The sequence below is a fragment of the Ranitomeya imitator genome, chromosome 8 (genome assembly GCF_032444005.1).
Source record: "Ranitomeya imitator isolate aRanImi1 chromosome 8, aRanImi1.pri, whole genome shotgun sequence".
Taxonomy (NCBI): domain Eukaryota; kingdom Metazoa; phylum Chordata; class Amphibia; order Anura; family Dendrobatidae; genus Ranitomeya; species Ranitomeya imitator.
In genome coordinates, this window is record NC_091289.1 from 45,449,902 (window position 1) to 45,474,260 (window position 24,359).

Below are 24,359 nucleotides of genomic sequence, written 5' to 3' on the forward strand. Positions count from 1 at the left end.
AAATTTTCTGCTGCTGAGCGTAATTATGATGTGGGCAACCGAGAGTTGCTGGCCATGAAGTGGGCATTCGAGGAGTGGCGTCATTGGCTTGAGGGTGCTAAGCATCGCGTGGTGGTATTGACTGATCATAAGAACCTTACTTATCTTGAGTCTGCCAAGCGCTTGAATCCTAGACAGGCCCGTTGGTCGTTATTTTTTGCTCGTTTTGATTTTGTGATTTCATACCTTCCGGGCTCTAAAAATGTGAAGGCGGATGCTCTGTCTAGGAGTTTTGTGCCCGACTCTCCGGGGTTATCTGAGCCGGCGAGTATCCTCAAGGAAGGAGTCATTGTGTCTGCCATCTCCCCTGATTTGCGGAGAGTGTTGCAGAAATTTCAGGCTAATAAACCTGATCGTTGTCCGGCCGAGAAACTGTTCGTCCCTGATAGGTGGACTAGTAAAGTTATCTCTGAACTTCATTGTTCGGTGCTGGCCGGTCATCCAGGAATCTTTGGTACCAGGGAGTTGGTTGCTAGATCCTTCTGGTGGCCATCTCTGTCACGGGATGTGCGTGCTTTTGTGCAGTCCTGTGGAATTTGTGCTAGGGCTAAGCCCTGTTGTTCACGTGCCAGTGGGTTGCTTTTGCCCTTGCCGGTCCCGAAGAGGCCTTGGACACATATTTCGATGGATTTCATTTCTGACCTTCCCGTTTCTCAAAAAATGTCGGTCATTTGGGTGGTCTGTGATCGCTTTTCTAAAATGGTCCATCTGGTGCCCTTGGTTAAATTGCCTTCCTCCTCTGATTTGGTGCCTTTGTTCTTCCAGCATGTGGTTCGTTTACATGGCATTCCTGAGAATATTGTTTCTGACAGAGGTTCCCAGTTTGTCTCGAGGTTCTGGCGAGCCTTTTGTGGTAGGATGGGCATTGACCTATCTTTCTCCTCGGCCTTCCATCCTCAGACTAATGGCCAGACCGAACGAACCAATCAGACCTTGGAAACATATCTGAGATGTTTTGTTTCCGCTGACCAGGATGATTGGGTGTCATTTTTGCCGTTGGCTGAGTTCGCCCTTAATAATCGGGCCAGCTCGGCTACCTTGGTCTCTCCATTTTTCTGCAATTCTGGGTTCCATCCTCGTTTCTCTTCAGGACAGGTTGAGTCTTCGGACTGTCCTGGTGTGGATTCTGTGGTGGACAGGTTGCAGCAGATCTGGACTCAGGTAGTGGACAATTTGACCTTGTCCCAGGAGAAGGCTCAGCTTTTCGCTAATCGCAGACGCCGTGTGGGACCCCGACTTCGTGTTGGGGATCTGGTTTGGTTATCTTCTCGTCATATTCCTATGAAGGTTTCCTCTCCTAAATTTAAACCTCGTTTTATTGGTCCGTATAGGATTTCTGAGATTCTCAATCCGGTGTCTTTTCGTCTGACCCTCCCAGACTCCTTTTCCATACATAATGTATTCCATAGGTCGTTGTTGAGGAGATACGTGGCACCTATGGTTCCATCTGTGGAGCCTCCTGCCCCTGTTTTGGTGGAGGGGGAATTGGAGTATATTGTGGAGAAGATTTTGGATTCTCGTGTCTCTAGACGGAAACTCCAGTATCTGGTCAAATGGAAGGGTTATGCTCAGGAAGATAATTCCTGGGTTTTTGCCTCTGATGTCCATGCCCCAGATCTTGTTCGTGCCTTTCATGTGGCTCATCCTGGTCGGCCTGGGGGTTCTGGTGAGGGTTCGGTGACCCCTCCTCAAGGGGGGGGTACTGTTGTGAATTCTGTGGCTGAGTTCACTTCGGTGGTCACAAGTGGTATTGCAGTCTCTGGGCTTCCTCCCTCAGGTGTTTTGGTGGGCTCGTTGGCTGCCTTGCTATTTAGCTCCACCTGAGTCTGTCTTCCTTGCTCCTTGTCAATGTTCCAGTGTTGGATCTGAGCTACTGCATCTTTCCTTGGGCCTGCTGCTCTGCTAGATAAGTGCTTCTAGTTTGTTTTCTGTTTTTTCTGTCCAGCTTGCTATTAACTTTTGCTGGAAGCTCTGAGAAGCAAAGGGGTGCACCGCCGTGCTGTTAGTTCGGCACGGTGGGTCTTTTTGCCCCTTTGCGTGGTTTTCGTTTTAGGGTTTTTTGTAGACTGCATAGTTCTCTTTGCTATCCTCGCTCTGTCTAGAATATCGGGCCTCACTTTGCTGAATCTATTTCATTCCTATGTTTGTCTTTTCATCTTGCTAACAGTCATTATATGTGGGGGGCTGCCTATTCCTTTGGGGTATTTCTCTGAGGTAAGTCAGGCTTGTATTTCTATCTTCAGGCTAGTCAGCTCCTCAGGCAGTGCCGAGTTGCATAGGTAGTGATAGGCGCAATCCACTGCTGCTTATAGTTGTGTGAGGATAGATCAGGTACTGCAGTCTACAGAGATTCCACGTCTCAGAGCTCGTCCTATTGTTTTTGGTTATTGCCAGATCTCTGTATGTGCGCTGATTACTGCACGCTGTGTTGCCTGATTGCCAGCCATAACAGGAGTGCTCTTCAGACAACTGCTCTGTCTGCTTCCAAGACCAACACTGACACCCCTCCCCCTCTACTACAGGGCTTTTAATCAGTCACTGCTTCATTCTAATCATTGCTTCACCTGTGCAATACGCCCTCATGGCCTCACTACATCTCCGTACACTTTCTGGAGAGCACAAATAGTGCCCTCCACTGGCTCACACTGGATAAACAAAAATTAATGAGCAGGACAAACAACATGGCCAGGATCAATAAACAGATAAAAATGAACACATCACTAAACTACCGGTATGAAAAACTGCCAAGTCAAAAATTAATAGGTCTAACCCTATAGCAGTTTTGTAAATGTAAATGGTAAAGTTACCTAAAATAATGAAGTCACTGCAAAAGGGATCCCAGCCACAGTGTCCCTCCACCCCGACGCGTGTTTCGACTTGCTTTTTGTTTGGGGGGGCATGTTAAGAAGTGGAATAAGCAAGGCAAAATGCTCCTAGGCAAGCAGCCCAGTAAGTAACACATTGTTCGAATCAGTCTGTCTGCCCCCACATCATGCTGCTCTCAGATGGAGTAGCAAAACCTAATGCCAGATTCACTTTATACTTTAATCCCATTTTGTGTTGCTCCTACACTATGAATGTTTGTTATAAATGACAGAAATTCTATACCTTGTAACCTGACAGATGTCCTCGTATCCTGTCCTGTGACATTTCTTCCCATGTCACATTGGCTATCATGTTGTTTACAAGGTTCACTGACAGATTAGATGGAGCCGCATCAGGAGCTGAAAAGACAGATTATATTAATGTATTGTTTCTGCATTGTTATGTTCTGTGGCAATATATTTAATGAACTAATGAAACAGTACAGATTATTAAGGTTGTTGCTAACAGAGGCACATTTTGTTCTAAAGTCCCAGATATCCCTTTTAAGAAGTTTTACCAATATAAAAAATCTATAGTGTCTGCTAATTAGTAGGTGACTAGTCATGGGGGCATTACTTTCCTTACACCAGTCATCCCACTAATCACATTATCTCGCTCCTGTGGATATGAAGCAGCGTAACCGTCCGCTCTTTGCAAATCTCTGCCTCTCTAGCATTGCGCAGTTGCCATTCTTGCAAATCATTTAACTCTCCGATGTGATAATATGATTAGTGGGATGATTAGTCTGGGGAAAGCAACGCCCCAATGACTAGTCACCCATTAATTAGCATATTGCCACTGCAGCTATAAAATAGATTATTGACTTGTGCAGAAATCAATAAGACATACTTGTTGGGAAGGGTATAAAAGCAGTAATAACTACATGGTGGCAGTTTGAAGGGCCTGGGGAACCTGTTAGCATTCCTTTAAATGCGAAAATGCCAGAGATAAAAATAACATACTGAGTTCGCAGTCTGGCGCCGTTACTGGTGATTGACAGGTCTGTCCCTATGTACACACATGGAAAAGACCCATCAATCAGCAGGAGCGGTGCGAATAGGAAACTAGCCAAGAATAGTGCCAGACTAGTCATGTCTATTCCTATGGTTCCTATTTTGCTCTTCTAGCTATGTTTTCTCTGAAATGCTCCAACAATAATAGGCAGGATAAATTGACTTGCAGGTTCCCTTTAAGCAGGGTTTGTTAGTAGACAACCCTTGTGAAACCAAAGGCAATGGAAGCAAAACCTGTAAGAATGGCCAAACTATTCTTCTGTGTGTGTTAAGATGTGTAAACAGTGGAAGTGCCTGAAAAGTGACATGTAATTCAACATTTTCAACTATTTAAGGGGTCTTATGACTTTTCATAAATATGGAGTTTTTTTATCTGATGTAAATGCTGCTGTTCTCCTGAATCCGGCGATGTTTTTATTTTCTTCCTGCTCCTCTCCATTTCTGAGATATGCTCCCCTCTACTTTGTACATAAATCTAGTCATGGTAGCCACGTGGGTGTGGTCTTCATGAAAACTCCTATAGAAAAAAGTTGAGGTTCACGCCCACTTTCTTAAAAAGAGCCCTATCTCAGGAATGGAGAGGCCCAGGAACAAAAGAAAAACGATGCCAGATTCAGAAGAACGATGGCGTTCACACCAGGTTAAAAAAAAAAAAAAAAAACATATTTAGGAAACGTGACCGGTCCTCTTTCAATGGTAATTAATGAAAGTTTTGAATAATTATTATTTTATCATTATAGTAAGAGATGCTTACTGTCTTCTCCCGAGTATACAGTGTGTATTTCTGGATCTGGACCAGCACCGATGTCATTAACAGCCTGGACACGAATGTCATAAGGCACAAAAGCCGGAGTGTTCCTTATCGTAAATTGTGGACGTTTCACTTTCTTATGATGCCAGTCAGTCTCCGCGCCCTGTAAACGCCAACTGACTCTGTACTCAAATCCTGGACCATTTTGTTTATCTAAATTCAGGGGCTGAAACAGATGATAAAATGAAACAACATGAAGCCTTGAGTAGACGCTGGCCATATATCAGAGAATCACTCTTCATCACTTCACTATTCCATAATATTTGTTAGAAGTAGCTCTGTTATTTTCTCACCCCTCCTGAAACCTGCCAGACGTCTTTCTTTAGCATTCTCTGCCCAGTGGTGTGTAACACAGCGCCAGGAGTGATTGTGATGAATCGTGCAGGATACAGTGATGGAGACCGCAGACAAGGCTTTTTTAACTCCTAAATTCATTTATTTCATACATTTTGTACCAATTAAAATCACAATATATTTTATTTTCTCAGAGCGTTAGAGTTATAATACAATAAGGGGTTGTTCAGTGACTATGTGCAAACTTGTGAATCCTTATAGCATGCACAATGCGGGCTATCAGGATTCTCCGGTGCCGATTAGGAGAGCGGGTGGGCGCTTGACTGCAAGTATGTAAAGTGCATACAGTACATGCAGTCACATGCCAACTAGACATACGAGGCCTCACTCAATGCAAGTATATTGAATGAGGCTGGACACTGACTCTAGTTGGAATGTGGCAATCGCCCAGTGCCAGCACTAAAGATTCCTGACAGTGCGCACTATGAGGATTCTGTGGAGTTGGCGGCGAGACCAAACAGTCATGTGACTGTAAGTGTGAGATATGCATACTTCTGACCACATGCCAACTAGACGTGCACAGCTTGGCTCAATACAAGCAAATTGAGCAAGGACATGCATGACAAGGTGGAATGTGATCGGGAGTTTGCATATCGCATACTTGCTGTCACATGACTGCTCAGTCTCGCCGCTGGCACCAGAGAATCCTCACAGTGTACGGTGCACACAATGTAAGGAGTCACAAGTCTGCAGTCACATAGTATAAAAACTGTGGCTGCTCAGCCTCTCCAGCACCGGTATTGCAGTGATGTTAGTGCCGTTTTTCCCGTAGAGCGACGTGATGTGTTTTGTCATGTAACAGCTGGAGGCCATCAATATTCCATCAGGGTGGATGCCTGATCTGAGGAAATAGTAAATGCTGCAGCTGGCAATGACAAAACTAGTCACGTCAGTCTTCTGGAGCACTGCTGGAATGGAGCCACTACAACAGGTGAGTATAGATTGTTTTTATTTTGATTGAGGTCCTGAAATGATTACGCTAGCGTTGTCCAATAGTGGCCAACCCCTTTAAACATTGTGTTTTTTCATATTTTGAAGACAGTTTAAATGCCTGCAGCTTGGTGGAGTTATAGGTCCTGAGACCCCCCACTGCTCACTGAATAGACCCCAGGGGTGTGGGCAGCTCTTTCTTATCATTCAAAGCTGGGAGTTTTGTAAAGGTACCTTCACACTCAGCAACTTTACAATGAGAACGACAACGATCCGCGACGTTGCAGCGTCCTGGATAGCGATCTCGTTGTGTTTGACACGCAGCAGCGATCTGGATCCCGCTGTGCCATCGCTGGTCGGAGCTAGAAGGCCAGAACTTTATTTGGTCGTCAGGTCGGCATGTATCGTCGTGTTTGACATCAAAAGCAATGATGCCAGCAACGTTTTTGGAGCTAACAACCAGCGAGAACGATAAGTGAGTCGCCGTTACGTCACTGGATCGCTCCTGCATCGTTCTGGAGCTGCTGTGTTTGACGTCTCTACAGCGACCTAAACAGCGACGCTGCAGCGATCGGCTCGTTGTCTATATCGCTGCAGCGTCGCTGAGTGTGACGGTACCTTAAGACGTATACACCAGTGGGGAATGACAATGGGGGTCCCAAGCACAAGACCTGCACATGATCATCAGCTCATTGTCGTCAGTGTCTGCACCTAATGAGATTTGCAGGCATCAGGCCCATCATATTTTTATCATCACATTCATTGATGTAAAGACCAAGTACATCCCTTTTGAAGGAGAAAAAAAATATTAAAAATATGTGAGAGATTAAGCAGATTATGCACTGCTCTGATACCGCACCTCCCATCTCACTGTCATTTCATCAGGACGATTTGCTTCAACGAATAAAGTCTGGGGATTATTATCAGGAGCTAAAAGAAACCAGAAACAGGAAATCAGCATCGTCATTTTTTCTATATCTGTAACATAATACAAAAGCCGGCTTCTTTTACAGAGTTCTTGATTTGGGAACGGCGATTGCCTACAACTGGTCTATCCCAGGTAGTGATAAACGAATGTGCTTCGATAATATGTTTGAGTCCCCGCGGCTCCATGTCTCGCAGCCACAACACATGCAGGGATTTCCGGTTTGTTAGGCATTCATTATACATTTAGCATATTCTGTACTGTCCATGCCAAAGTTAACAAACCTTATGCTGTAGATTTTAATTCTGGCATGCATTATAGTAATCTTCCCACACTATGATTGTCTACACCCTCTTATAATGTCACTTGTCTGACACATGCTGTTCCTCGAAGGTTTCTGTCCTAATGAAGAGGTCTTGCGTCGTCTCGAAACACATTGACTCTGTAAACCTATTCAATAAATCCTTCAATATATTCCGTTGGATATACTGTGGATTCATCATTGGCAGCGCATGAGTGGCACCTCCGTCACATTGTCTTCATCCAATTTGGTCCTTTCTAGACCGGAGTCCTTGCCGCAGCCGCGTTATAATTATATATGCAAGATACACATTGCTTTTTAGCAACCATACTAGGTGAGTGGATTCCCTTCCTTCAAACCTCATTTTTTTATCGGATAAGACCCTATTGCGCTCTCTTTTTCCAGTTTTCTCTAGTCCCGCATGCTGTTCCTCAACACATATCACCGTGAAGCCCTAGCCTTATGGCACATCCTTTGGTTGGCCAGAACACCACCAATACCAAGAATGGGTCGCCCAGTCCAGTTTCAAGTGTAGAAGTGACTGCACATTTCCAATCTATTTTCATTATAGTTCATTTCATAGAATCCTAGAAAGTTAGAGTTGGAAGGGACCCCCAGGATCATCGTGTCCAACCCCCTGCTCAATGCTGGAGTCTCTAAACAATCTCAGACATACTGTATGTCTGTCCAGCCTCTGTTTGAAGACTTCCATTGAAGGAGAACTCACCACCTCTCGTTGCAATTTATTAATATATTTTTAACACTTTCAAATGTTTTTTTTTCTATATTCAATCATACACAGTAGACACATAAGCACAAGGAAAAGAATACATTTATACAATTATCAAACTTTTTCTATTTTTTCTTCTCCTTTTAAACCTGTCCTAGCACCTACCGCACAAAGGACAGAGGAAAAGGAAAAAAAAAAAACAAATAATAATTTCTGCCTAATTTTCAAAGACTATTTGCTGATACTTATTATTCCGGCTCTAAATATTGGAACCTAGAACTAGCCCTATCCTGTTGTTTCCATGCTTAAAAGAGGGTGTGCTAGAAGTTATCCAGTTCTTAGCAATAATTACTAGTTTAGAAATAGTGAGTGCACACAGGCTAAAATAATATAAAATGACAGCACAAAAGACAGTGATCCATTCTTGAATTTGGGGCTCAACCATCAGATTTTTATGACGTGCCCAATAAATGAAAAGTGGCAAAATTTCTTGTACTGTTGCGTTAAAAGATTGTCCTCATAATAATATCTTCAGGACACAGACAGAAGAGTCCACTGGGCAAGAACAATATATGGGCCTCTTGTAATCCAATAACTCATCATAATTCAAAATTCCACCTGCTTTGGAAGTGGTAGTGGCCCCTTTACCTCTTGGGCCCCTGTATGGCTGTACAGATTGCACCAATGACAAATCCGTCCCTGTTCCGGAGCTCACCTCTCCCCTGCCTCTCAGCTTCCTGCTTGATGGGGAACGGTGTGCTCCTGATGATTGCATTTGGGACCAGAGGTATGGCTGAGCTGCTAACCCAAACTGTAGGCTCTCTGATGCTTCAAGCAGAAGTAGCTTTTCTCCTTGCCTAGGAAACCTGCCACCTCTGATGGACTGCAGCAGTGGCTGGAAACCTAGGCAATGAGTATACAATAGAATTAAAAATCACTCCCTTCTTAAGATCGAGCGGTAAAGTGCAGAGTTGTTTACTTTTCAATTATTTTCCAATTTTACCCATTTAAGAAGACGAGAATAACGCTTTAATATTGACCTGTGTAAAATATTAACCGAAGCTGGACTTTCAGATAATGTATGGGTCACATAGAGGCCTGTATATAACAACTGTAATCAACAACACAATTCAGCTTGTGTATTTTTGACTGGTACAACCTGTGATCGCTAAGTAGTTATGTAATCTCCAAAATATAATGCAGCAGTATAACAATCATTACGTGATCGAGGTTACATCAATTGCGAAATATATTTATCCATAAGGTTACCTGCCGGCGGCGTGCCATAACTTTCCGAGATGAGACTTAAAGGACTGTTCCCTATTCCGTTCACAGCAAAGACTCGGAATTGATAGTTAAAGTTTGGGCTCAGCGGCACATGGACTGTGGTGACATTTCCAGGAACTTTTCCTACATCTTCCCATTGTCCTGTTTCGTCTTTACTTTTCATTGACTGGATGATAAAATCTAGAAAGATAACAATAATTTGGAAAACATGAAAATGTAATAGTGCTGTACAGATGTTTTTTTCTACTCTTTGATATCTCTGTATTGTAACATTCCTGCCGGCATTGCTGCATGGCTTTTCCTGTCTGAACTTAGTCCTACACCTGTGTCCGTTTGTATCCCTGTCTGTAGCCTTTCCTATTCCGCTGTGTCTTTCCTTGTGTTCACTCCTTCTGCTCTTTGCTCTGCCTCCTGCGGCTCTGCTCTTTGCTCCGCCTCCTGCGGCTCTGCTCTTTGCTGTGCCTCCTGAGGCTCTATTCTTTGCTCCGCCTCCTGCGGCTCTGCTCTTGGCTGTGCCTCCTGAGGCTCTATTCTTTGCTCCGCCTCCTGCGGCTCTGCTCTTTGCTCTGCCTCCTGCAGTTCTGCTCTTTGCTCTGCCTCCTGCGGTTCTGCTCTGCTCCTGTATCACCTCCTGCGGCTCTGTCCCACTCTCCGCATCATGCGGCTTTGCTCTGTTCCCGCTCCGCGGCCTGTGTATCCTTGTCCCTCCAGTCTGTACTGGTTCCTACCTGCTCCCCTATCCTACTCATTCCAGCCTGTGTTCCCATGTCTCCTGAAACAGTTCCTGTCCCTCCAGTCTGAACTGGTTCCTATCTGCTCCCTACTCATACCGGAACCAGTCCCAGTCCCGCTAGCCATGCCCGCTTAGAGTGCCAGCCGTGCCCGCCTGTCTGCCTAGAGTGCCCGCCTGTCTGCCTAGAGTGCCAGCCGTGCCCGAGTGCCAGCCGTGCCCGCCATGCCCGAGTGCCAGCCATACCCGCGTGCCAGCCGTGCCCGCCAGAGTACCAGTCGTGCTTATGTGTACTTGCTCACATCTGTCACTTGTATTTTATCCCTCCAGTAGAATCAGCTGCCACAGCCAGACACCACCCTAGAGTGGTACCTGGCAGCTACCTGCCACACAAGCCTGACCTCACCACCAGTGAACACCAAGGTAGCTGCTTAGTCACCCCCCTTCTAGGGTAGTCTTGTTTGTGGCACAGTGGGGCCACAATCCCCTAGCTCACGCCACCCAGTCAGGGCGTGAGCGTAACATGTATCTAGGTGGCTCTACTATTTTACAAGACTGCCATCTTTGGGAAACCTTTGACTCTTTCATACTTTATTCCCTACTTCTACATATCTAAGTCCTGAAACTTTCACATACAGTCATGGCTGAAAGTTTTGGCGCCCTTGAAATTGTTCCAGAAGATTATTTGTCCCAGAAAATTATTGCAACTGGTTTATTTCATTTGTGTATATTGGAACAACACAAAAACTGAGGACAAAATTGTTGCCACCCTCAACGTAATATTTGGTTTCACATCCTTTGGAATAAATAACTGTAATCAATTGCTACCTATAACAATTAACAAGCTTCTTACACCTCTCAACCAGAATTTTGGACCACTCTTCCTTTGCAAACTGCTCCAGGTCTCTCATATGTGAAGACGTCTTCTCTCAACAGCATTTTTAAGATCTCTCCACCGGTGTTCAATGGGATTTAGATCTGGACTCATTGCTGCCACTTCTGAACTCTACAGTGCTTTGTTTACATCCATTTTCTGGGTACTTCTGGAAGTATGTTTGAAGTCATTGTCCTGCTGGATTACCCATGAACTAAGACCCACATCCAGCTTTCTGACACTGGGCACTACATTGCAACCCAAAATCCTTTGGCAATCTTTAGATTTCATGATGCCTTGCACATAGTTAAGGCATCGAGTGCCAGAGGAAGCAAAACAACCCAAATACATCTTTGAACATCCACCATATTTGACTGTAGGTGCTGTGGTCTTTTCTTTGTAGGCCTCATTCTACTCACCTACTTTCCTACTTTTTGGCAATCTGCAGTATAGCTTTTTTATGTCTCTGTCAGCAGTGGGGTTCTCCTGGGTCTCCTGCCATAGCTGACACTGTTGCACCCTGAGCCTGCAGGACAGCATGGATTTCTTTGGAACATGATTGGAGCTGCTTATCCACCATTGGGACTGTCCTGCGTTGAAACCTTTCATCGATTTCTCTTTGGGCCACATCCAGGAAGATTAGCTACAGTGCCATGGGTTGTAAACTTCTTAATTATGTTGCACACCGTGCACAACGGAACATCAAGATCTCTGGAGATAGACTTGTAACCTTGAGATTGTTGATATTTTTCAAGAATTTTGGATCTTAATTTCTCAGACAGTTCTCTTCTTCTCATTCTGTTCTTCATGTTTAATGTGACACACAAAAACACAATGCAAAGATTGAGTCAACTTTTCCCCTTTTTATCTGATTTCAGGTGTGATTTTCATATCGCCCACACCTGTTACTTGCCACAGGTGAGTTTGAACAAGTATCACATGCTTGAAATAAAGTTATTTACCCATAATTTTGGAAGGGTGCCAATAATTTTGTCTGGCCCATTTTTGTGGTTTTGTGTGAAATTATGTCCAATTTGACTTTTTTTCTCTGTATTTTTTTGTGTTGTTCCAGTACATACTGTATAAAGCAAATAAACATGTGTTTAACACAACATGTGTAATTGCAATAATTTTCTGGGAGAAATACTTCATTTACTGGAACAATTTCAAGGGTGCCAACACTTTTGGCCATGACTATATGTAACATTTTCAAAATACACTGCATCCTCACTTAAAAAACTGCCTGTATGAAGTCATAATAACTCTCATCACCCGCTGCTGGACTCTTCCTTGGCACTCATGTTTTGGTCAGTGCCATGGGCATTGCCTGACCGGCACTGTGCAAGCCTAAGCACCCGTCCATTCACACTTGGGGATAAGTTGGTGCCTTATGAATAAAACAATATAACAATAATAATAATAATAACATACCAGAAATGGGACTGTTGTGACTGTCACCTGGCGTCCAGGACAGTGTAACGCTACGGTCCTGCTTTTTTAAAAGCTGCACATTTTCAGGCGGCATTGGAACATCTATGGATAAAGAAATTATTTAAGAAATATGAACAATATGTACTACTATTTATCATCTCTAAATTAAAGTTTTTAGTACTTATCAAATACTATTACCAAGTTGTTAACCTCCCTTGTGCTGCCATATTGTCCTCTTAAGAGGCACCAAATTTTTTTAAGCAGCAAAACTTATGTGCACATGGAGGTACAATGTGGGCTCGTGGTAAGCTATAGGCAAAGTATTACTTATTCAGACAATGTATCCATAATACAGCTGAGAACATGCTTGGTTTGAACAGTCATTTCAAGGTAACAGACCTCCAAACAAAACAGATATCCAAAAATGTTTTGCTAACAGACAAACAAATAGTGGAGAAATGGGAACTGAACTGCTCGGCCACGCCAAGAGTGTACCTAGTACTTGTGCTCTGTTTGAACAGTCATTTTGCTCTAATGGATTCCCTTATATGGATATTCTGATCTCAGACATTAATAGTATATCCACATGATAATCCATAAATGTAGATGTGGTGCCCAGAGGTGAGATCGAGGTCTGGTGACGCAGGGAATTGAGAGGTGGCTGCATGGCGCGCTTCACTCACTTCTGTGGGAGTTCTGATAGTCACACATTACATTTTGGATCTGGTTGGTGATATTACCTCGCACGGTCAGATGACTCTCAGCTTCCACAGAGTCCAGCCAAGTATTGCCAATGCACCTATAGGTTCCTCCATCTTCCCAGCTTACATCATTTATAGACAAAGTATTCGATTTCACTTGTATTCTGTATTAGAGAAATAACACAAGCTGTAAAGTAACCAAAAACCAAGAGAAAATCTCCAAATTCACCAAAGCCAATAATTATAGTGCTACAAAATGCATATATTAGAAGCGGCAAGACGGCCGCCAGCTCTGTAATGAGCAGGGTTAAAGAAGTTATCACCTACTTGGACTACTTCTTCTCATACCCCTCGCTTGCCACCCATAAAATAATAAAGCTTATACTCCCCTCCCGTGCTGGCGCCATTCCCGCAGGATCAGCAGTCGTTCTCCCCATGGCCACATGTGGTGTTGTGACACGTGAGGCTGGCGTCACTGTCTCCACCTTCGGACAAATCGAACATGAAGAAGAAGTCCAAGATCAGCTGCAGCCCGGACCTCCTCTTCATGATCGATTTGTCCAAAGGCGGAGACAGTGACGCCAACTCTGATTGGGCGCCGGCGTCACGTGTCAAAACACCGCATCACAACCTCGGGGAGAGCGAGTGCTGACATCAAGGAAATAGCTCTGGCATGGGAGGGAGTATAGGCTTTATTATTTTATGGAAGCCAAGCATTTTGATCAAGTAGGGGTTGTCCTAGTAGTAGACATTTAGTAGTAGACATTCCCTTTAAGTTTTTTTTCCTAAAAGGAACCTGACAGCTGATACAAGTGCAGCACCCCAGAGTCCTGGTCGTTGCAGTAATGTCGCTCTGCCACTAAGGGGAGTGATGTTATGTCTGATTGCACTAAAGGAGTTCACCTGACCAGGTATCACAGTCACACATTACACTTCACACTTCGGCCACCAGGGGGAGCAAAAGGCACTATGTATTAGGCCACTCCTCACACTTTGGTAAAACTGGGGATTGGATAGGAAGTTAGGGAGAACGCAGCCTGGGAGAGCTCCAGGGAGGACCTGTCAGGGGTGGGTTCCTGGCAGGTGCCTAGCAGAAAGGACAGAACATACGGAGCCGTGCCTGCACTACCTTGCCACGGCATCCTAAGGAAGGACACGAAGCAAAGGATATTGTTGAGAAGTGAGAAACGAAATCGCAGCACAAGGAGATATCCAGTAGGAGTCGTGCCCCGTGATCGGCAACATCCTACTGAGGCACGTAGCCGGTGGCCAGAACGCCGAGGAAGTAACAGACTTCAAGCATTACTTCAAACAGCAGCAGGACAGTTGATTTTAGATGGCTGTCTACCTTACATCACCTAAGCAGACATAGGGGGCAAAGTTGGAGAGGGGCGTCTCTAGGGTCCCAGAATAGCTCCGAGCCTTCCCGTCAAACTGGGAAGCCCTGGGGATATACTTCACCTGTGGGAAGGTATACCATCTAGCTGCCATTCCATCACCCTGGCGGACCCCTAGGCAGCGTCGGTCACCCTGACCGAATACCACAGGTGGCATCACAAACCCTTGACAAACTACCATCACCCCTTTTATTGGACGCCCCTTAGCAGGGTCACGGATCGGGTCCAGCCACCGTGACAACCCCAGCACTAAGACAGAGAGGACTGGTACCGAGTAACCCGCGGCCCTGCGTCTGGGGGCGCTCCACAAGCTAGACAATCCATGGGCAGCATGTATCAAACTCTGGCTGTATGATCTCAGACATGTATATTTGTCTCTGAAACTCTACTGCATTTTAGAGAAAAACACTTTAAAGGCCACCAGGGACTATGCCACACAAGAGGTTGGTCAGACAGGTGGGTCCCCGGTGGCTTCTTCCCACATGGTGCCGGTGACAGGTCTTTCCCTGTGTGTGTCTAGGAAGGGACTTGTTACTCAAGGAGAGTGGGCTTGTAGAAGCTACCAGGGTCCTGATTGCCAGACTAGTCTTCCATGCTGCTTTGTCCGTGGCAGCCTATAAAATATATTTTTCTCTGAAATGTCCCAGTGTTTCAGAGTCAAAAGTCAAACATACCTGGGTGGGATCATACAGCCAGTGCCTGGTACAGATGCTTCTCACAAAATTAGAATATCATCAAAAAGTTAATTTATTTCATTTCTTCAATACAAAAATTTAATCTCATATATAGAGTCATTACAAACAGAGTGATCTATTTCAAGTGTTTATTTCTGTTAATGTTGATGATTATGGCTTACAGCGAATGAAAACTCAAAAGTCAATTTCTCAGTAAATTAGAATACTTTATAACACCAGCTTGAAAAAACAATTTTGACATCCAAAATGTTGTCCTACTGAAATGTATGTTCAGTACATGCACTCAATACTTGGTCGGGGCTCCTTTTGCATCAATTACTGCATTACTGCATCAATGCAGCGTGGCATTGGGGTCGATCAGCCTGTGGCACTGCTGAGGTGTTATGGAAGCCCAGGTTGCTTTGACAGCAGCCTTCAGCTCATCTGCATTGTTGGGTCTGGTGTCTCTCATCTTCCTCTTTACAATATCCTATAGATTCTCTATGGGGTTAAGGTCAGACAAGTTTGCTGGCCAATCAAGCACAGTGATACTGTTGTTTTTAAACCAGGTATTGGTACTTTTGGCAGTGTGGACAGGTGCCATGTCCTGCTGGAGAATGACATTTCCATCTCCAAATAGCTTGTTGGCAGAGGGAAGCATGAAGTGTTCAAAAATGTCCTGGTAGACGGCTGCGCTGACTTTGGTCTTAATAAAACACAGTGGACCTACACCAGCAGATGACTTCCCAAACCATCGCTTCTGGCGTTGTCTATTGGTCATGAGTGGCTTGACTCAAGGAATGCGACACTTGTAGCTCATGTCCTGGATACGTCTGTGTGTGGTGGCCCTTGAAGCAATGACTCCAGCAGCAGTCCACTCCTTATAAATCTCCCCCAAATTTTTGAATGGTCTTTTTGTAACAATCCTTTCAAGGCTACAGTTATCCCGGTTGCTTGTGCACCTTTTTCTACCACACTTTTTCCTACCACTCAACTTTCCATTAATATACTTGGATACAGCACTCTGTAAACAGCCAGCTTCTTTAGTAATGACCTTTTGTGCCTTCCCCTCCTTGTGGAGTGTATCAATGACTGCCTTCTGGACATCTGTCAAGTCAGCAGTCTTCCCCATGATTGTGGAGCCTACTGAAACAGACTGCGTGACCTTTTTACATGCTTAGGAAGCCTTTGCAGGTGTGTTTTTGTTAATTATTCTAATTTAACGACTAAGATAACGACTTTTGGGTTTTTATTGACTGTAAGCCATAATCATCAACAATAACAGAAATAAACACTTGAAATAGATCACTCTGTTTGTAATGACTCTATATAATATATGAGTTTCACTTTCTGTATTGAAGAACTGAAATAAATTAACGTTTTGTTGATATTCTAATTTTGTGAGAAGCACCTGTACATGCTGCTCGTGAATTGGGCAGCATGTATTAGCTGTCAGGTTCCTGTTAACATCATATTTTTGCAGAGGACTTGACACTTTTATCATGTCTATAAATGTATTTTTACATTTAGCTTCCAATCATTGGACTCTATAAAAGCTTAGCATACTAACAGTCCCGTTTTTATGGGACCATCCCTAAAAATAAGAGGGGCTTTTGAACATTTACATAAAATATGGTGTTTGTAACACGCTACGGGACATTCCCAGGTGGAACAGCAATAGGGTGGAAAATGTCCTGTTAAATATCCAGATTGGATGAGACAGAAACCTACACGCTCACATTGACAAAAAACTATTTTGAAGTTTCACCAATTAGGTTATGAATACCTTTTGCTGACTTTTCGGAGCTCCTGTCCATCTTTTAACCAGGTAATCCTCAGAGAGGAACACAGGTGGGGATCACACTGAACGCGACATGTCAATGTTATAGAGTGCCATCTCCTAATCCATGGATTCTCGGGGGACACGTAACCCTTTGTAGGCTCTAATCCAGAAACATGTAGATAAGATTACCGCATCACTCCTTAAAGCAAAGCACTGTGCAATTTTCCATTAGTGAACGTGCCATACCTCGAAGTAAAAGGTTTGCTTGAAGTGAATTCCTTCCTTTAGTGTTCAACACCTCACACGTGTATGAGCCAGCGTCCTCTGCTTTTAGATCCCGAATATGAAGGGTACCATTGGTATCTAGTGTGTACCGACCACTTTTTGTTTGGACTATTCTCTTGCCATGATACCTAATAGAAATACACTTTATTAAGTGGAGATCTCTAAAAGTGATCTTTACTCATTCATAATATCTCAAAATATACAATATTGTTTCCATGGTTCAATATGACTTTGCATGGTTCTGGGCTCCTGGGGTTAAACGTCATCAAAGTCACCACCTGCAAGGAGTTTGTATGTTCTCCCCATGTTTGTGTGGGTTTCCTCCAGGTTCCAAAGACATACCGATAAGGAATCTAGATTGTGAGCCCCCAATGGGGACAGCGATGATGATGTCTGTAAAGCGCTGTGGAATTAATGGCCCTAGATAAGGGAGTAAAATCATTAAATCTTGCTTGGAGTTTAGGATCCCCTATACATATAAGATAAAAGTAGGGTAAATGCACTAATTTGGGTGGGATTGGCCAACATCTATTGTGTATGGGTGGCTCCTGATTCCTCGCTGACGGATTATGTTCGGCACACAGATAAGTCTCTGAAAGAGGAGTCCGGCAGCAACGCTCTCATAGAGAACACAGGAGGGCTCGGCCCACCGTTCCTGTGCATGCAGGAGTCGGGACAGACCTAATGTATATGGCCAAGACAAATGTCTCCGTTTCCAGGACCCCCTAGAAAATGTTATGCCAACGCTACAGGTGATCAGTCCAGTATTTTATCCATATCAAACAGGCGACCTACTCTTCATATTATACATTATGTTGCATCAAGTACCACAATCGACTAAAGGAAACACTCACTCACCAGGTCACATCAGCCACAGGAAAGGCAAAACTACTGCACAGTAATGAGACATTCTGCCCCCACACTGCTGTGTATGTCTTGTTCTCTTGGGTGAATAGCAATGGTACAATATCTATAGGAGGACAAAAAATAGCCAACATCAAAATATATAAAATAATAATAATAATGAATGCGTACAAAACAAAATGTGATTTTTCACTATATATATACAGGTCCTTCTCAAAAAATTAGCATATAGTGTTAAATTTCATTATTTACCATAATGTAATGATTACAATTAAACTTTCATATATTATAGATTCATTATCCACCAACTGAAATTTGTCAGGTCTTTTATTGTTTTAATACTGATGATTTTGGCATACAACTCCTGATAACCCAAAAAACCTGTCTCAATAAATTAGCATATCAAGAAAAGGTTCTCTAAACGACCTATTACCCTAATCTTCTGAATCAACTAATTAACTCTAAACACATGCAAAAGATACCTGAGGCTTTTATAAACTCCCTGCCGGGTTCATTACTCAAAACCCCCATCATGGGTAAGACTAGCGACCTGACAGATGTCAAGAAGGCCATCATTGACACCCTCAAGCAAGAGGGTTAAGGTACCGTCACACTTAGCGACGCTGCAGCGATACCGACAACGATCCGGATCGCTGCAGCGTCGCTGTTTGGTCGCTGGAGAGCTGTCACACAGACAGCTCTCCAGCGACCAACGATCCCGAGGTCCCCGGTAACCAGGGTAAACATCGGGTAACTAAGCGCAGGGCCGCGCTTAGTAACCCGATGTTTACCCTGGTTACCAGCGTAAAAAAACAAACAGTACATACTTACATTCAGCTGTCTGTCCCTTGCCGTCTGCTTCCGCACTGACTGCCGGCCGTAAAGTGAAAGCAGAGCACAGCCACAGCGGTGAGTCACCGCTGTGTGACTCACCACTGTGCTGTGCTTTCACTTTCACTTTGCGGCCAGCAGTCAGTGCAGGAAGCAGACGGCAAGGGACAGACAGCTGAATGTAAGTATGTACTGTTTGTTTTTTTACGCTGGTAACCAGGGTAAACATCGGGTTACTAAGCGCGGCCCTGCGCTTAGTTACCCGATGTTTACCCTGGTTACCAGTGAAGACATCGCTGAATCGGTGTCACACACGCCGATTCAGCGATGTCTGCGGGGAGTCCAGCGACCAAATAAAGTTCTGGACTTTCTTCCCCGACCAGCGATCTCCCAGCAGGGGCCTGATCGCTGCTGCCTGTCACACTGGACGATATCGCTAGCGAGGACGCTGCAACATCACGGATCGCTAGCGATATCGTCTAGTGTGACGGTACCTTAAGACCCAGAAAGAAATTTCTCAACAAATAGGCTGTTCCCAGAGTGCTGTATCAAGGCACCTCAATGGTAAGTCTGTTGGAAGGAAACAATGTGGCAGAAAACGCTGTACAACGAGAAGAGGAGACCGGACCCTGAGGAAGATTGTGGAGAAGGACCGATTCCAGACCTTGGGGAACCTGAGGAAGCAGTGGACTGAGTCTGGTGTGGAAACATCCAGAGCCACCGTGCACAGGCGTGTGCAGGAAATGGGCTACAGGTGCCGCATTCCCCAGGTAAAGCCACTTTTGAGCTACAGAGAAGCAGCACTGGACTGTTGCTAAGTGGTCCCAAGTACTTTTTTCTGATGAAAGCAAATTTTGCATGTCATTCGGAAATCAAGGTGCCAGAGTCTGGAGGAAGACTGGGGAGAAGGAAATGCCAAAATGCCTGAAGTCCAGTGTCAAGTACCCACAGTCAGTGATGGTGTGGGGTGCCATGTCAGCTGCTGGTGTTGGTCCACTGTGTTTCATCAAGGGCAGGGTCAATGCAGCTAGCTATCAGGAGATTTTGGAGCACTTCATGCTTCCATCGGCTGAAATGCTTTATGGAGATGAAGATTTCATTTTTCAGCACGACCTGGCACCTGCTCACAGTGCCAAAACCACTGGTAAATGGTTTACTGACCATGGTATTACTGTGCTCAATTGGCCTGCCAACTCCTCTGACCTGAACCCCATAGAGAATCTGTGGGATATTGTGAAGAGAAAGTTGAGAGACGCAAGACCCAACACTCTGGATGAGCTTAAGGCCGCTATTGAAGCATCCTGGGCCTCCATAACATCTCAGCAGTGTCACAGGCTGATTGCCTCCATGCCACGCCGCATTGAAGCAGTCATTTCTTCCAAAGGATTCCCGACCAAGTATTGAGTGCATAACTGAACATTATTATTTGATGTTTTTTTTGTTTGTTATTAAAAAACACTTTTATTTGATTGGATGGGTGAAATATGCTAATTTATTGAGACAGGTTTTTTGGGTTATCAGGAGTTGTATGCCAAAATCATCAGTATTAAAACAATAAAAGACCTGACAAATTTCAGTTGGTGGATAATGAATCTATAATATATGAAAGTTTAATTGTAATCATTACATTATGGTAAATAATGAAATTTAACACTATATGCTAATTTTTTGAGAAGGACCTGTATATATATGTGTGTGTGTGTATGTTAATACATAATAATAATAATGACGAGAAGAATAATATGCTAATAATGATAATATTGCTAATAATAATGATAATATTGCTAAATATATTGCTAATAGCAATGCTAATAATAATATTGCTAACAATAATAATGCTAATATACTAATATTGCTAATAATAATGCGGCTAATAATAACAATACATGATAAATGTTGCTAGTTATTGCTAAAAGAGATGTTTAATAATGAGGACTAACCTAAACCATATATTTCCTCTTACAGAGGACCTATCGCTTGTTATGTATATATATGTATATATATATATATATATATACATATACGTATATATATATATATATATATATATATATATATATATATACACAGTACAGACCAAAAGTTTGGACACACTGTCACACTTAAAGATTTTTCTGTATTTTCATGACTATGAAAATTGTAACTTCACACTGAAGGCATCAAAACTATGAATTAACACATGTGGAATTATATACTTAACAAAAAAGTGTGAAACAACTGAAATTATGTCTTATATTCTAGGTTCTTCAAAGTAGCCACCTTTTGCTTTGATGACTGCTTTGCACACTCTTCTAAGGGGTAACGTTTCTCCTTATGGAGAGTGACATACCAGCTCTGGCTTGTCAAGGTAAGGAGGTTTATTTGCCGTGCAATGCTCCTCTGTGTAACGTTTCTCCTTATGGAGAGTGAAAGGAGCATTGCACGGCGAATAAACCTCCTTACCTTGACAAGCCAGCTGGTATGTCACTCTCCATAAGGAGAAACATTACCCCTTAGACCCCAGTCCAGAGCCTCTCACCTAGCCAAATCAATTCTCATGCTTCGCACTGATGAGGGCCAACAGCCCGAAACACCGTGTCTGAGAATTGAGATACTGATTTGGCTTTTAAAGGGTTGATTGTGACTTGTAGGATCGCTACTTCCAACAGGTGGCGCTATAGAGTTTAAGTCCTCTTTTTCTCAAAAGAGGCAATTTGCATATTGCACACTCTTGGCATTCATTCTTGATGAGCTTCAAGAGGTAGTCACCGGGAATGGTCTTCCAACAATCTTGAAGGAGTTCCCAGAGATGCTTAGTACTTGTTGGCCCCTTTGCCTTCACTCTGCGGTCCAGCTCACCCCAAACCATCTCGATTTGGTTCAGGTCTAGTGACTGTGGAGGCCAGGTCATCTGGCGTAGCACCCCATCACTCTCCTTCTTGGTCAAATAGCCCTTACACAGCCTGGAGGTGTGTTTGTCTTCAATTTTGAATAAATCCCCAACATTGTCACCAGCAAAGCATCCCCACACCATCACACCTCCTCCTCCATGCTTCACATATGGGAACCAGGCATGCAGAGTCCATCCGTTCACCTTTTCTGCGTCCCACAAAGACACGGTAGTTGGAACCAAAGATCTCAAATTTGGACTCATCAGACCAAAGCATAGATTTCCACTGGTCTAATGGCCATTCCTTGTGTTCTTTAGCCCAAACAAGTCTCTTCTGCTTGTTGTCTGTCCTTAGCAGTGGTTTCCTAGCATCTATTTTACCATGAAGGCCTGCTGCACAAAGTCTCCTCTTAACAGTTATTGTAGAGATATGTCTGCTGCTAGAACTCTGTGTGGTATTGACCTGGTCTCCAATCTGAGCTGCTGTTAACCTGCGATTTTTGAGGCTGGTGACTCAGATAAACTTATCCTCAGAAGCAGAGGTGACTCTTGGTCTTCCTTTCCTGGGGCGGTCCTCATGTGAGCCAGTTTCTTTGTAGCTCTTGATGGTTTTTGCAACTGCACTTGGGGACCCTTTCAAATTTTTCCCAATTTTTCGAACTGACTGACATTCATTTCTTAAAGTAATGATGGCCACTCGTTTTTCTTTACTTAGCTGCTTTTTTCTTGCCATAATACAAATTCTAACAGTCTATTCAGTAGGACTATCAGCTGTGTATCCACCAGACTTCTGCACAACACAACTGATGGTCCCAACTGGATTTATCAGGCAAGAAATCCCACTTATTAAAGGGCACACCTGTGAAGTGAAAACCATTTCCGGTGACTACCTCTTGAAGCTCATCAAGAGAATGCAAAGAGTCTGCAAAGCAGTCATCAAAGCAAAAGGTGGCTACTTTGAAGAACCTAGAATATAAGACATATTTTCAGTTGTTTCACACTTTTTTGTTAAGTATATAATAATAGCCTCCAGAAGAAGCTACCGCGAAACGCGCGTCGGGGCAGAGGGACGCCGAAGCTTTCACCCCACACATACCATCAGGTAATTTACCTTTACTCACCTCTACAGGCTGTTATTTTTTGGTATAGCCACTTTTGTTTGGGAACGCTACTATGCCTGGGCTACTTTCCTTTTAGGATTGCCTATACTTTTCTTATTATAGTAAGGTTAGCGGTAGCCCCTCACATTCTGGCATACGTATACTGAGTGGCCTTTTTAGTAGGTTATCACCAATATAGGTGACAGTATTCATGTGGGTTGTGTATTTGCCTATGGCATTTATGTCCCTCTTTTTGTGGATTTACTGCACTTTTCTTGATTTGTAGTTATGTGTTTTATATATGTTTTTTATACGATTCAATAAAATTGTTATTTTTTATCTGGTACCATAGTGTGGATTTATATATGCTTGGTTCACACCAATTGTGAGACATTGTGCTATGGGGTACTGTACCTTCCGTTTGGGAGGAATGTATGTCAGATTTTGAGAGCAATCATTGTGAATATAGAACAGCCATGTAGTATATAGCACAGCCCACGTAGCATATAACAGGCCATATAGTATATAGCACAGCCACATAGTATATAACACGGCCCATGTAGTATATAGAACAGCCATGTAGTATATAGCACAGCCCACGTAGCATATGACAGCCCATATAGTATATAGCACAGCCACATAGTATATAACACGGCCCATGTAGTATATAGCACAGACATGTAGTATACAGCACAGCCCATGTAGCATATAACAGCCCATATAGTATATAGCAAAGTCCACGTAGTATATAGCACAGCCATGTAGTATATGGCACAGCCATGTAGTATATAGCACAACCCACATAGCATATAACAGCCCATATAGTATATAGCAAAGCCCACGTAGTATATAACACAGCCATGTACTATATAGCACAGCCATGTAGTATATAGCATAGCACACGTAGCAAATAACAGCCCATATAGTATATAGCACAGCCCACGTAGTATATAACAGCCCATATAGTATATAGCACAGCCCATGTAGTATATAACACAGCTATGTAGTATATAGCACAGACATGTAGTATGCAGCACAGCCCCCCTTCCCCCAAGAATGGCTCCATAGTCCAGTACTCACTGTTACAGTTACAAAAAAACAACACTCCTCACCTCTCAATGTGCCCGCGCTGCACGCTGCTCCCTGCTCCGGTCTCGGCGGCTGCCGCTGCAGTGCCTGACACACAGCGAGTGCGCGATGACATTTTCGCGCACCCGCAGCGGCAGTGTTGGAGGCAGAGTGGGGAATGATGGGAGAGGGAGTGTCAGGTGATGCTCTCTCCTCCATCATTTGCTTTGAACTTTACCGGCAGACACCGCCGGTATAGTTCAATATGGCGGCGGGGGAGTTGGCGCTGGCGACAGGCGGGCCCCCCTGCCTCACAGAGGCCCCATAGTAGCTGCTGATGTGCAGCTAGCTGAGGCCCCCTGGGGGAGCGGGGGCCCTAAGCAGCTGCCTGTCCCTAACGCTGGCCCTGAATGGGCCCCCCTGTCTCACCAGGGCCCCGGCACTTGCGCGGGTATGCCGGGTGCTGACGCCGGCCCTGCGTTAGGCCATCAATCATT

At 44.0% G+C, this 24,359-nt stretch overlaps 1 protein-coding gene across 3 annotated transcripts in view; it reads right to left on the reverse strand.

Moving 5' to 3' along the window:
* CHL1 (cell adhesion molecule L1 like) overlaps window positions 1–24,359 on the reverse strand; it is a 136,494-nt gene that overhangs the window by 26,747 nt on the left and 85,388 nt on the right. For all 3 annotated transcript variants that reach the window (XM_069736843.1, XM_069736841.1, XM_069736842.1), the window contains exons 11-19: window positions 17,989–18,100; window positions 17,092–17,258; window positions 16,849–17,005; window positions 13,031–13,155; window positions 12,291–12,392; window positions 9,238–9,435; window positions 6,872–6,942; window positions 4,672–4,894; window positions 3,148–3,263 (exon numbers count right to left, since the gene is read on the reverse strand). In XM_069736843.1, the coding sequence (XP_069592944.1) occupies window positions 3,148–3,263; window positions 4,672–4,894; window positions 6,872–6,942; window positions 9,238–9,435; window positions 12,291–12,392; window positions 13,031–13,155; window positions 16,849–17,005; window positions 17,092–17,258; window positions 17,989–18,100 (1,271 nt within the window). The remainder of the gene's footprint in view (window positions 1–3,147; window positions 3,264–4,671; window positions 4,895–6,871; window positions 6,943–9,237; window positions 9,436–12,290; window positions 12,393–13,030; window positions 13,156–16,848; window positions 17,006–17,091; window positions 17,259–17,988; window positions 18,101–24,359) is intronic.